Raw genomic sequence first — 13,490 nt, 5'->3', positions numbered from 1 at the left:
AAGGCCTTCCTTGGAAAAAATGTTCTCTGGAGGGGAGCATATGTTGCTCTAAAACCTTTATATAGTATTCAGCATAACTTAATAAGCTCTCGGCTAAATCTTTTCAAAAGTTCTTGCTATTTCAGCCCTTTTTTGCCCCCGTGCCAACTTTGAGACCTGTAGCAGGATTTAAATTTGAATTTAGCTCATTTAGTTGTTAAAAGTGTAAAATTTGTTAAGTGTTCTTTGTTAATAAAATATTTAAATCAGATATTAAATTCGTCTTTTAACTTTCATATTCTTTGAGTTTAAAAAAATGTCTCAACTGGAATTCGGGTTGTATATAATCAACCCATGAATCAGATTTTACAATAGACCCACACTGTATGTGTACATTAACATATTTGCATGTGTGTGTGTTTGTTTTGTTTTTACTTATTCTTTAGGATCAGAAACGGCCATGCATACTTCATAGAAATGAACTTGACAAAACAAGGGTCAAAGAAAAGTTTGACAATTCTGAAATCAAGGTCTTAATCCTTGCGTATTTTTCTTTGTTATTGTTACTTTTTAAAAACTCTGCTGAGGTGTGTGTGTGTGTGTGTGTGTGTGTGTGTTTTTTTTAGAAAATATTCAACACTGAAAATCAGTTTCAAGTTTTTACTGTGAGTTCCAAAGCATTCTTTGACCATAATTTAAATCTGGAATCAAGTGAAACAGGTATTTATTCGCATGCATGTGTGACAAAATATGCATATTTCTGTTGTGATAAAATATATTGGAATGCTTGGGTAAGAACATGGAGAATTACAAGAGTCTTCTGTTTGTGCTGCCTTCATTTATTATTTGTTTTCATCACTTTCGCTTTAATTCTCTGGCACTGACTGATTTGCGAAATTAGGCATCCAGTCAGAGTCGGAAGTTAGATAAAGCACTGACCAAATGATTAAATGAGTCCAAATCACATCCTTGTGTTTTTTTCTTGTAGAAATCCCAAAGCTGCAGGATGATCTGAGGAATCTTAACAAGAGCATTAACAGAGAACTGGCCAGAGATTATGTCAATAAAGCAAAGGGAGCAGTGCTCTTAGTCCAAAGTGGCCTGATGAAAATAGACAAGAAAATGGTACAAAATTAGAATTAAAATTAATAGAATCAGAGCTTCTCCAGAATACTGCCATTGTGTTTAACCACGTAATTCAGTGCTGTTGTATTGATGTGTTTTAGATTGAAATTAAAGTCAGCGAATTTAAGAACAACCTAAAGGAGTCACTAGATGAATTGGATGAATATTTTGACAGCATTTATAATGATCTGGAGCGGCATCTCTCCGAGGGAGTTAAAGAATCAATAAAATCATGTGTTGCTTCCACAACAGAATTAATAACACCCGTGAGTGTGATTCAAATGTTTTGCATAATCACCATCTTGTCCTTTTAACACAGTTTTTTTTTTTCATCAGAATAAAACTAGAAGAGGGTTCCATAAAGTCCTTGGAGCTTTGTGCAAGAACTACGGATATTACTGGTCAAAAAATCGGGAGGAATTTCGAGACCTGAACAAGACATTGGCCAAAAAAATCCATAAATGTATTTATAGCGATTTCTGTCAGATTTTCCCGTAAGTTCTATTTTATCGTTTCATTTCTAGTCTCCCTTTATGTAGTTTATAATCAAATGCAATAAACTATATATTGTCACGATTGCCATGGAGCAAGAGAACCAGGAGATGAAGGAACTCGAAGACAAGGGAGAATTAACATGAACGGTCTTTATTCTTTTAAAATGCCAGTAACATACATAGACCAGGCAGGGACTAAATGATTGAATTAAATAACGAAGTTGTGAATAATTAAACTGGGTCAGGGAAAAAACATGGGGAGAAAAACACGGGTCACAGGGAATATTACCGATGTGCTCTGTGTGACCTACTTTCTGTCATTAGGTTCAGGTGTGTTGAGTTAATTATGTAATTTACTTTCTGCTTTATAAGTTCCTGTTTGTTTGCTGTCAGGTTGTCCGGTCTTTTCTTCAATGGAAGTGAATGATGGTGCCTTGTTCAGCTGTCATATTGACAAAATTGCTGCCATTTGATCTTTGTTTTAGTTCTTTAGATGACAGATCAGTTTATAGATCTACCTTGTCCTCTCCACTACAGGACATTGAAGCCAAATCAGCTCAGGGTGGTCACTAACATATTGAGTAAACAACTTCATTTGGGGCTAGAATCTACTCGGTAGACATTGGTTTGAGCCCAAGTCTGCACAGTATTATCACGAGGTGGAGTCGTGGCATCAAACTCCAACCCAACTCCCGCAGACCCAATCAACCACAATGACACGCTCCGTTTTTATAGTATCAAATTATTAGCTAAAATCAAACTTATCACAAAAAACTAACAATAAAACACAACTATCATAAATTACTAAATGCATATTTTACTGAAAGTGCAATTATTTTTCTATCTGTTTCCACGGCAATCAATGTATGTTTGAGAATTTAGCTATTCCTTTCACAAATTCTTTCCAGAAGAGATTGTATATTAAAGATTACAACGATACCTAAAATGTTCTTAAAAAAGATTGTTTTTGGTATATTTTTATTTGCTGTAGTGTGGCTGGGAAAACAGGGAAATCAGTGCAGGAACAGATTGATCAGTTCAGTATCATCCAGAATGATTCTGCTTACCTCAGGTCTGACGTACTTCATTACATTCAGAACTTCATCCAAACCGAGGTACGTTCAGAGCTGTCCTCTTGGGTACACTAATGGCTGTCAAATGGCTCTCCTCTATGTCTGTCTTTGCTTTTTTTGAAGACTAAGTGACTCCTTACTTCTTGTAACTAAGCAGACTGATTTTATAAACCAGTAAAGACTAAAAAACCCCTGAAAAAAAATGTTAATGTAGGGTAAGCAGGGACTTGATGTTTACAGATTTCTTTTTGTGTTTTTCCCCTTTGTAAAAGGAAATCAAACTGAAGGCAGCACTCAACATATACATTGTTGACTCGAAGAAGCAAATCCACTCATCAGTACAACTAACAATTATGGAAGAAATGGCTACTTGCTATAAGCGTAAGCTAGCATTAAAGGCCTGATAGCATGATAACTATAAAGATAACAATAAAGATAGTTCTAAAAACTTTCTCAGTATTAATGAATAGCAGAGTCCACACCACAACTATAACACAGACAAACCATATCGTTAAAATCATTTTCAGAACTATTTTTTTTCCAGTTGATGAATGATACAAACTTTGGCAGCCAATCGGAATCCATTCTGCTATAACCAGCTTGAGAACTGAAATTAACAGATGCACATGCGCTTAGAATAAAAAACTATTTCATTCCCTGGTTAGGATGCTAATATCGTTATCTATAGAGTTATCATCCTTGGTGTGAGTGGGCCTTTAGAGTTAATCACCAATTATTTTAATTTCAATTATTTAGTGCATCATTGCTAAAAAGCCACCCAACATGTCACAAAGTACATTTTAAACAATTCAAAGCACATTCAAGAGTTGACGAGTGATTTTATTTTAGGAGCTGCAGCTGTGAAAGGAACGGGATCCTTAAAGAGAATGCAAGACCTCTTAATAACCACAGTTGATGAGAAAAAACAAATCATGTTCAACAAAGCAAAAATGGAAATGCTAAAAAGTCTGACTGACTTAAAGGTAGTGATCTCATATTCGTTAAGACGATCATGTGTTCAGCTGGACAATGACTATTCAAATGTAATCTTCTCTTATTGTAAAGCTGATGGTGAAGGGGGCTCTTGAAAAACACTTACAGGAAGCAATAGAACGCTCACAATCCCAAACCAGCAAAAAGTCAAAGATGGGTAGGAATGCCATCCTGCTACACAACAAAAACACGTTTAAACAAACAAACTTTTGTGATGTGAAGTATGACTGATTAATCTCAGTCATTGCCTCATGTCATATCTTGTTATATGTCTTTTCTAGATTTCTCCAGAGAGGTTGAGGAGCTTGAGACACTTCTACAGCAACTGTCTGACTGATGCTCATTTAGCGAGAGAAATGTCTCGGTTTACACATGTACTTTACACATGTAATTTACACATTCTTCTAGGGGACACACTGATTATTTGATTTTTTTTAATTGTATTTTATTAAAAATCTTCATAAAATGTCTGAACTTTTCCCCCCCAAACTTTTATTATTGTTTTATAGCCTTTACAAATGTATGCATTTACAGTAGTGACAATCAAGATATTTCTAATGTTCTTGTATTTACAGTGTTATAAAAAACATACAGATTGCAATAAAGATGTTTTATAAATATAACAGATGTTTTCCTCCCTGTTTAAGTGATTTATTAAACTGGAAGAATCAGTTGTTTCATGCGAGTGACAAGTTGTTGGTGGGAAGGGATTGAAACCACTGATTTTGTATATTTTTACATAACGTAAGGTATGATAAAAATGAAGTGCACAACATTTGCAAACTCCTTTATTTCCTGGGTAACACACTCGTATATTATGTGAGACAACACCAAAACTACTGCTGCAGATGTTCATGATGTCCTTCATCCAATTATTGTAATATGACGTCACATGACGAAACCCAACCAATGGGAAACAGGACACAGGACCTGGACCATCAGTCAGAACATGACACACTGAACAGATGAACCAATAACGGGAATAAAAGAGGTCAAGGAAAACATGACACTAACAGCATGAAGCGATTACCAAATAAAAAACATGAAAAAAAAAAATATTAACCAGAACCCCAAAAACAAGACGTGACCTTTTCAGTCATTCATAAGAAAAAATGAAATAATGAATAATGAATAATGAAATGTGTCAATATATTTTGCCACACAAACTACATATTTACAATTATTAATGTTTTAAGACAAGATTTACATGCAGTTGTTCTTTGCACGCGCCCATCCACATCCTTCAAGCATAAAATTATGTACCACATCCTGTTTGAACAAAAGGAAGTACATTGATGCAGTAAGAAACATCTCGATGAGCTGCGTGAAGATGGAAACAGCGTTTTAGTTTGCAGTCTCAAGATACATCTGACACCTGTGATTACTGAGAAAGAAGAAGGATAGGGTAAGCTTATGTATGTAATTGCATATTCTAGTATGTGTACTTTTGAGGAATGCTAGTGTCGAACATAGTGTGCCTTTGCTTCACTTAATCTACTTATTCTTTTCTTATTTACCACAAATGCAGTGCTAACCCTGCAGGGTTTCGTAACACCGGTAAAATGCGGTGCTAACATATAGGTGTAAAATGTGTCTTTACTCGGGATTAAATCTATGTTTAGAATGACCATAACGCAGGGTTAAACCCAGTGTGAAAAGCCCTATGGATTATTTTTAACTCTATTAGATAATAGTACAATGTTGACATTTCAATAACTTATAAATGTATATTTTGAACATCTTATTTTAAATACCATGTTAAAAAAAGGTCCAATCTGTCCAGATATCACGTTATGGTGCACTTTTACATCAGAATTGCCGACATGCCTTTTCAGATTTTAAATAGTTTTATTTGCGCACATCTTCAAATCTATTTAATCTGTCACAGAGATCCACGGGTTACAGGAGTTCAAGACAAGGTAGAAAATTAAAAAAGAACAAATTCTTGTTTTTGTTGCATTTTACAAAATTTCTGAAAAAATTCGGATTAAAACGTATTATAAAAGTAACGTAATGTAACATGTAAAAAGTATACACATTTAACCACTGCAACTGATTTATTAACCTTATGATCACGTTCACGTTGTTTTTAATCCTTCTTCAGAAACAGATAAAAATGTGCATCCATCTAAGAAACGAACGTGCCAAGAAAAGTGTGAAAGAAAAATTAGAAAATTCTGAAATCTGTAATATATTAACTAGTAGTTTATTAACCATTTACCAAGGATATGTTTGATTTATTTTACTTATTACTTGTAAATGATTTATAACTCTATCTATATATCATATATTTATCATCTATGAACACATAGTTATGTTTTGTAAATGATTAGTTTGTCATTAAGTAATCACTTATACATGCCTTAAATGCCAGTTTAAAAAAAGTTAGGTATGCTCAAGGTAGGTGCAGGTGTAGGCTTTATTGTCCCAATAAAAGTGTTGGCATCTATTTAATAATTTGAATTCAAATGAACATTTACACTCACTGAATTTACATTATCTTTTATAATGTACTTCCATACTGAGGTGCAGATAAATGCCACTTGCAATAAGTAGTGTAGCAGAAAATGATATTTAAAAAAAGGAAATAACATGTAAAAAGCGCAAGGACACCAACTGCATTCAGGGAAACTCTTTCTTGTATTCTCTAAATGGCTCATTCAACTTCCTAGAAGGAGAGAAAGATTACAGAAAGACCAAAAATGTAAAAATATGATAACTAGCATCTGGCTACGATCGCTGCAGAGGTGTTCTATCTAACTCCAAATATAGCATAACTGTCTATGATCTTAAAATAAACATTAACTATAACGTGTTTCATAAAAAACGACTACCTTCCAGACATATATACATATTAGAGCCTTAACAACACTCTCTCCATGTAAAAATAATCTGCTGAAATTCAGAAAAATAATAAAACCATGTTTTTAATCAATTTATTTATTTATTTTTTTATTTTCTAGAACCTTCAAGACATCCTGCAATGGCTCAACAAGGTATATAATTTTCTGAAATAATGTGCTTGCTTTAAAGTCTGTAACTTAGGACCAAAAAATAAACTTAGTTGCCTTATAGGTGCTAAAAGAAAGCGGCATTCTGAATCATGTGACTCAGACACACCACTGACAATAGGCAAGTACATATCAATGTTTCAGTGCTTCATGTTTTTTTAATCTCTTATTTTGTCTTTATCTCTGGCGATATAGATCAAATAATAATATTAGCCTATAGTCTACATAATTTTTATTTGAAATACTTGATCATCTTTAGACCAAAAGTTTTACTGAATGCATTGTACAGTTTCTTAAAGTTACACACAGGCCTAAATGCTATTACTTAATTAATAATCCTCATTGTGGTCGTCTTCATTGTGCACAGATGTAAGGATCACAATGAAGGCAAAGGAAATCATGAAAAGAGTCAGAGATAACTCGACCGACACAATCTGCATGCACAAAGACATCATTTCAAAGATAAGTAAAATGAATAGTGTTAACAGAAAGAAGAAAACCATAGGGATTTTTGGGAAATCAGGAGAAGGAAAGAGCTTCCTATTAAGTGCAATTTTAGGAAAAGAGAATCTACTGCCGTCTGGTTGTTTTGGTGCCTGTACAGCTGTTATTACTCAGGTGGAAGCCAATATGACCGACTCCAACTACACAGCAGAGATTGAACTAATCTCTAAAGAGGTTTCCCCATTTATACTACTCTTTCACAATAATTTTACATAATGAGTACATAAATCAGACAGGAAAGAAATAAAGCTATATTTACAATTTGTACTTCTACAGGAGTGGGAGAAAGAGCTCAGTCATCTTCATACAATTTTATCAAATAAAAATGAGGATGAGGAATTGGTTATAATTGCAAAAGAAAAGATCACTGCGCTGTATGGAGAAGATGCCTTCAAGAAAACATTAGAGGAGCTCAAGAATGACGACAAATATGCTGAAATTAAAACTCAAAAAATCTCAAAACGTGATGTAAGTTTTTAGGACTTTACAACAAATTTTCAATTGATTTCCGAGTGATTTTAAGCAACGTTCTTCCTCTACAGGTCTCTGAATTTGCAGATGAGGTTGCACGTTTCATACAAAACAGTGCAGTACAAACTGGCGGCTGGTTCTGGCCGCTGGTGAAGAGCGTGACCATCAAGATACCAGACCGTCGTGAACTCCTGGAGCACATTGTGCTCGTTGATATTCCTGGGACTGGAGACTGCAACAAGACTAGAGATGACCTGTGGAAATCTGTATGTGCATTACTAAAGATTTTTGTAAAGTACATTATAAAACCACACAAACTAAGCATGTTCTCTAATTGACTCTAATTTTAAATCCTGCAGAAACTGAGAGAGTGCTCTTCAGTGTGGATTGTAAGTAATATTAATCGAGCAATCACTGACAGAAACCCCTTGGGGTTACTAAAGCACTGCATTGAAGAACTGGGACCAGGAGGAGAATGTAAAAACATCAAATTTATCTGTACAAAAACTGATGACATAGATCCAACTGACTTTAAAAGGTTAGAATTACAATTTCTTTGTCACTAAATTGTATTTTGAACATCTTATTTTAAATACCATGTTAAAAAAAAAGGTCCAATCTGTCCAGATGTCATGTTGTCACGATTCAAGGAGAGACGAGGCAGGCAGACAGGAGAACACTTGAGTAGATTTAATTAAGCTTAGGAGTGGCGTAACGCCGAGCAAACATAAGCTCAAAACAAAAGTAAAACACAATGCGAATACTCAAGTGCAGGAAGTCCGTATTCGAAAGGGGTAATCCTCAGGAGATCGCTAGAGATAGCACAGGCAGAAGTTTGCAGAGGTGACCTCAATCCCAGCCGATGAATGACTGGGCTTTCGGTGTATATATGGGGTTGAGGTGATTACTGACAGGTGTGGTGAACAGGTGACTAGAATTCCGGGGATGATGAGCGGGTGATTGGCGTGGGAGACGGTGATCTGGCTGGTGTGTTTGTGACACATGTTGAGGTGCACTTTTACATCAGAATTGCCGACATGCCTTTTCAGATTTTAAATTGTTTTATCTTCAAATCTATTTAATCTGTCTTAGAGATCCACGGGTTACAGGACTTCAAGACAAGGTAGAGAATTAAAAAAGAACAAACTCTTGTTTTTGTTGCATTTTACAAAATGCCCAAAATTTCTGAAAAAATTCTGATTAAACCGTATTATAAAAGTAACGTAATGTAACATGTAAAAAGTATACGCATTTAACCACTGCAACTGATTTATTAACCTTATGATCATGTTCTCGTTGTTTTTAATCCTTCTTCAGAAACAGATAAAAATGTGCATCCATCTAAGAAACGAATGTGCCAAGAAAAGTGTGAAAGAAAAATTTGAAAATTCTGAAATCAAGGTATTATTGTGACCATTTTTTGGAGTAAATTGTGCATATATTTCTTTTTTAATTACATTTTCCTATTCTGTTTTTGTGTTTTAGAAAAGTTTCAGCACTGACAATGATTTTCTTCAAGTATTTACTGTAAGTTCTAAAGCATTCTTCGACGCCAGTTTAAATCTGGAATCTGCTGAAACAGGTAGACTCACAAAAACCCATACAGTCTGTTCAAGTATTCCTTGAGAAATTGTAAATCGCTCTGAAGTTTAAAATGATTATGATCGAAACAAAATCTCCCGTTTCTACAGAAATCCCAAAGCTGCAGGATGATCTGAGGAGTCTTAACAAGAGCATTAACAGAGAACTGGCCAGAGATTATGTCAACGAAGCAAAGGGAGTTTTGTCTCTGATCCAAAGTGTCCAGCTGGATAAAGACAAGAAAGCGGTATGCAGTTTACATGCAGATGTTTTCAGGATGTTGCCTGTATGTATCATTATTACTATTCACTGCTGTTGTGTGGATGTCTTTTAGGCTGAAATGAAAGACAGCATCATCAAGGAACTTCGAAATAATCTAGAACAGGAACTGAGTAATCTTGACAGGTATTTTGTCTGCGTTTATAAAGTTTTGGATCAGCGTCTATCACAGGGAGTGAAAGAATCAGAGACGCTATGTGTTGAATCCACAAAGACATTAATAACACCGGTAAGTGCGACTCAAATCAATTTGGATTAAAAAACAAACATACAAACAAAAATATTTTTGTGTCTCACTCTGAATATTAATCCACAGATAGCCTATAACAGCCTTGAAGCTTTGTGCAGAAAGGGTGGATGCCACTGTCCAAAAAACAAGGATATAATTCTAGACCTGAACAAAACATTGGCCAAACCCCTGCATCAGTTCATTGATGATGATTTCCGTCAGATTTTTTCGTAAGTTTATCCTGTTTTAGATTTGCATTCCACTTTTTTTCTTTTTTTCATCATGCAGTTTAGTTCAAAGACGAATTATTGTGCCTCTGTCATTAAATCATAGCATGGAAAAGTGATCAAGCGCATCCGAATTCCAATTTCATATAATTTTGGCTTAACTTCTGTGTGAGATTTTATATTTTTAGTGCTGATCTGCGTTAACGAGATCCCAGCTCCAGGAAAAAGAATATACGCAAATTGGTCAAAATTAGCTTTAAAGTGCACAAACTTTCCTGTCGCCTTTGTTTTTAAAAATCTCACCTCCTTCCCTGCATGTTTTATGTGCTATCACGAAAGTGAAAAGTGTTGTTACTGATGTCCTGTTACACATTTGTACTTATTGTACACATATCATGCTAGGGTTGTTACATTGTTATAGTTACAGGAGTTTTGGAGACACTTAATATTAAGTGGGACCTTTCTTTTGGCTTTAGTGTGTCTGGAATAACAGAGAAGTCAGTGTATGAGCAGCTTGGTGCATTCACTATTATCCATAGTCACACGGCTTACCCCAGATCTCCCATATGGCCTTACATTCATTACTTCATCAAATCGGAGGTGAGTTCAGTTGTTGGCAAATCTTTTATTACCATTAAATATGCAAATAAGCCTTTTTAGTCACTTAATGTTTATGTACTTGCTTGCTGTCTTTTTGTTTGCCCCCCAACAGGAAACCAAACTAATCGCTGAGCTCAAAAGAGAAATTGTTGACAAGAAGAAGGAAGTCTTCTCATCAATCCAAAAAACCATTGAGAACGAAATGTCTTTTTGCTACAAACGTAAGCCAGAATTAAAGTTACAATTAATCATAGATTACTTTTAATGCGAAGTGTACTTTTTTATTGTGCGATCAAAAGGCACTTCGGCGAACACAAATCCAAGAATTTGTTAGTTTTTTTTGTTCTTATTTGTCTCCATGTGAAAGAAAATGACTGAATGCAGAGTGTCGCTCATTTCAGAAGCTGCAGCTATGAAAGGACCAGGAAGCTTGAAGAGAATGAAAGCTCTGTTACTAAACACGGTCGACGACATGAAAAAAGACATGTTTGACAAAGCAAAAACGGAAATGCTTAAAAAGTGTGATGAATTAAAGGTACGGATCTCACATATACTAGTAAAAGCGTGTATTTAGATTTAGATTACTATTACCAAACTGAGTATTCTCTTGAACTTTGTGCAGCTCCACATAAAGGCTCGTCTTGACATAGGACTAAAGAGAGCAATGGATCTCTCACTGTCACAAAGCAGCACAAGCAAGTCGATGGGTGAGAGAGAAATACATCCTACTACACCACAGAAACAAGACAACAACAAAAAAAATGATATAACATCTTCATATGTCTTTTCTAGATGTCTCCAGAGAAATCGAAGAGCTGGATGGACTTCTAGAGCAACTGTCCGACTGAAGCCCATTTCCATCAGATTCTATGATTTTACAACAAATCATTCGATTCTTTCAAATCTTTACTTTTTTTTAATTCAAAGTTACTACTATGCTGTTATGTTTCTGATTATACGTTTGTTTGCTAATAGAAGTGTTCATTTGTTTGTTTGTTTTATCAAAATAAAAAGGCTTACCCAAAGTGTATATTGATTAATTGTTGGTTTTTATCTTTAACTTTTAAAAAAATATAGCAAGAACAATTAATTTGAAATTCATTAATTGGCAATTCATTAGACTGGAAAGTAATTGCAAAAATTCTTTTGAAATACATGAAATAAGAAGAAAATAAGAAATACTATTTTTTATTAATAATGACAGCAAATTAAATGTTTAGCTTCCTTCACATAAAGTGCAAAAAAAGATATATTGTACTGTACTGTATGAAAAATGTGTTTTTTATACTGTAAGTTGGGTGGGTGAAAAGAAATATCACCCATCTATGGCATCCTCAAATGGTTATTGAATAAACTTTTTTAATCATCATCACTTTGTCCTGCTTCATGCTCGCAGCTTTACTAAGTCAACTTCTTGACTAATGATACAGTTTTTGGTTACCGGCAAAACTTAATGTTAAAGGGTCCTGGGTTTTAATCCGCCCTGCTGACTAGTAAATTGGATAACAGACTAAATCTATCATCCGGGGATGGATCTTATATATTCTGGCAAAGAGGCATGTTCTAACACATCCTTAACATTCTAGAAGAAGTGAACCATCTTTGTCATTAACTCAACATGTAATCAGAAAGGTATCGCATGTATTTCAGCACATAAGACACAATTCTTTGGTTACATAAGTAGCTGTGTAACATACTTATTGTGTTACAAATGTAGCAGCCGCAGCCTATTACATCTATAGAATTACAAACTGTAAGTAAAAACTGTTCTAAAACTTAGTTACATGGTAAATACATTTTGTTTCATGTAGGTACAATGGCTTTTACCAAGCACTTACTAAGTATTATGGACACCTTAAAATAAAGTGTTACCAATATGAATTCCATACATAAATAATAATAAGTCCAAAATGTAAAATATACAGTGTGTTCCAATTCAACATGAAGTACTTTTGAAGAGAGTTTTGAAAAATATATCTGAGGCAATATCTTTAAAGCACAATTCCTAAATAGTTCTTTCAAAGATGACCGTCAACTGAGGCTGTAGAGATTAATAAAAGTAAGCTATATGCATTATATGCTATATCAGTATTTTACATTTAGTCATTTAGCATACGCTTTTATCCAAATAAAATATAGACTATAGAAAAACAATATGCATGTTCTTACATTAGAGATTAGCGTATGCACGGAAAATGGATGTTAAATGTCTACAAAAGCACTACACAATGTCATGAAATGGACACTTTACTGTCAAAGAGCACCATCCTTTTGATTAGATGTTAAACCAAGGTCCTGACTCCCTGTGTTCAGTAAAAAGCCCATTAAAGTTATTGTAAAGAGTAGGGCTTTGATCCTGGTGCTCTGGCCAAATTCCCTTCACTGGCCCTTGTCTATCATGACCTCCCAATAACTCCAATCCATTTGATTGGCTCTATCTCTTTCTCTCCTCTCCACCTGTAGCTGGTGTGTGGTGAGTGCACTGGCATCATTGTCCAGTGGCTGCTGTGATGTTCTCAGGGCTGCAGCAAGCTCTAGTGTGGACTCTAAGAACTCCTGGACTGGAGCGGGCTCTTTATTGGACTTAATTGAGTAGGCTCTGGAGTGAAATATGTGGACTCTTTGACTGGATCGGTCTCTGGAGTAGACTCTGAGGACTGCTGGACTTGACCGGATTCTAGAGTGGATTCTGAATGCTCCTGGATTGGAACGGTTTCTGGACTCATGACCACCAGAATAGAGTCCTCCAGGACCACCAGACTAGAAACCACTGGAGTCAGGTCTTCCAGGACCACCCGGACCACCCTCAGGACCACCAAAGTCAGGTCCTCTAGGACCACCGGGACAGAGAATCATCCATTATACCCTAACCCTAATGCCAAAGACCAGAATAATTGGGGAAAGCCTCACTTCCCTGCTTGATC

At 35.2% G+C, this 13,490-nt stretch overlaps 1 protein-coding gene across 1 annotated transcript in view; it reads left to right on the top strand.

Annotated features, from left to right (window-relative positions):
• The window catches only part of LOC122323324, a 29,423-nt gene extending 17,488 nt beyond the window's left edge, over positions 1-11,935 (top strand). The window contains exons 9-37 of the mRNA XM_043217070.1: positions 426-509; positions 606-699; positions 968-1,104; positions 1,206-1,370; positions 1,441-1,598; positions 2,590-2,713; positions 2,944-3,052; positions 3,521-3,654; positions 3,737-3,821; positions 3,946-3,998; positions 5,058-5,069; positions 5,553-5,583; positions 6,628-6,660; positions 6,740-6,796; positions 7,043-7,353; positions 7,456-7,647; positions 7,722-7,916; positions 8,010-8,188; positions 8,743-8,773; positions 8,968-9,051; positions 9,136-9,232; positions 9,342-9,478; positions 9,566-9,739; positions 9,827-9,969; positions 10,443-10,566; positions 10,679-10,787; positions 10,968-11,101; positions 11,189-11,273; positions 11,359-11,935. Of these exons, the coding sequence (XP_043073005.1) occupies positions 426-509; positions 606-699; positions 968-1,104; positions 1,206-1,370; positions 1,441-1,598; positions 2,590-2,713; positions 2,944-3,052; positions 3,521-3,654; positions 3,737-3,821; positions 3,946-3,998; positions 5,058-5,069; positions 5,553-5,583; positions 6,628-6,660; positions 6,740-6,796; positions 7,043-7,353; positions 7,456-7,647; positions 7,722-7,916; positions 8,010-8,188; positions 8,743-8,773; positions 8,968-9,051; positions 9,136-9,232; positions 9,342-9,478; positions 9,566-9,739; positions 9,827-9,969; positions 10,443-10,566; positions 10,679-10,787; positions 10,968-11,101; positions 11,189-11,273; positions 11,359-11,414 (3,327 nt within the window). The 3' untranslated portion in view covers positions 11,415-11,935. The remainder of the gene's footprint in view (positions 1-425; positions 510-605; positions 700-967; positions 1,105-1,205; positions 1,371-1,440; positions 1,599-2,589; positions 2,714-2,943; positions 3,053-3,520; positions 3,655-3,736; positions 3,822-3,945; positions 3,999-5,057; positions 5,070-5,552; positions 5,584-6,627; positions 6,661-6,739; positions 6,797-7,042; positions 7,354-7,455; positions 7,648-7,721; positions 7,917-8,009; positions 8,189-8,742; positions 8,774-8,967; positions 9,052-9,135; positions 9,233-9,341; positions 9,479-9,565; positions 9,740-9,826; positions 9,970-10,442; positions 10,567-10,678; positions 10,788-10,967; positions 11,102-11,188; positions 11,274-11,358) is intronic.
• The last annotated feature ends 1,555 nt before the right edge of the window (positions 11,936-13,490 follow it).

The sequence above is a fragment of the Puntigrus tetrazona genome, chromosome 19 (genome assembly GCF_018831695.1).
Source record: "Puntigrus tetrazona isolate hp1 chromosome 19, ASM1883169v1, whole genome shotgun sequence".
Lineage (NCBI taxonomy): Eukaryota > Metazoa > Chordata > Actinopteri > Cypriniformes > Cyprinidae > Puntigrus > Puntigrus tetrazona.
The sequence above is the reverse complement of the archived record's forward strand: the minus strand, read 5'-3'. Positions and strand labels throughout refer to the sequence as shown.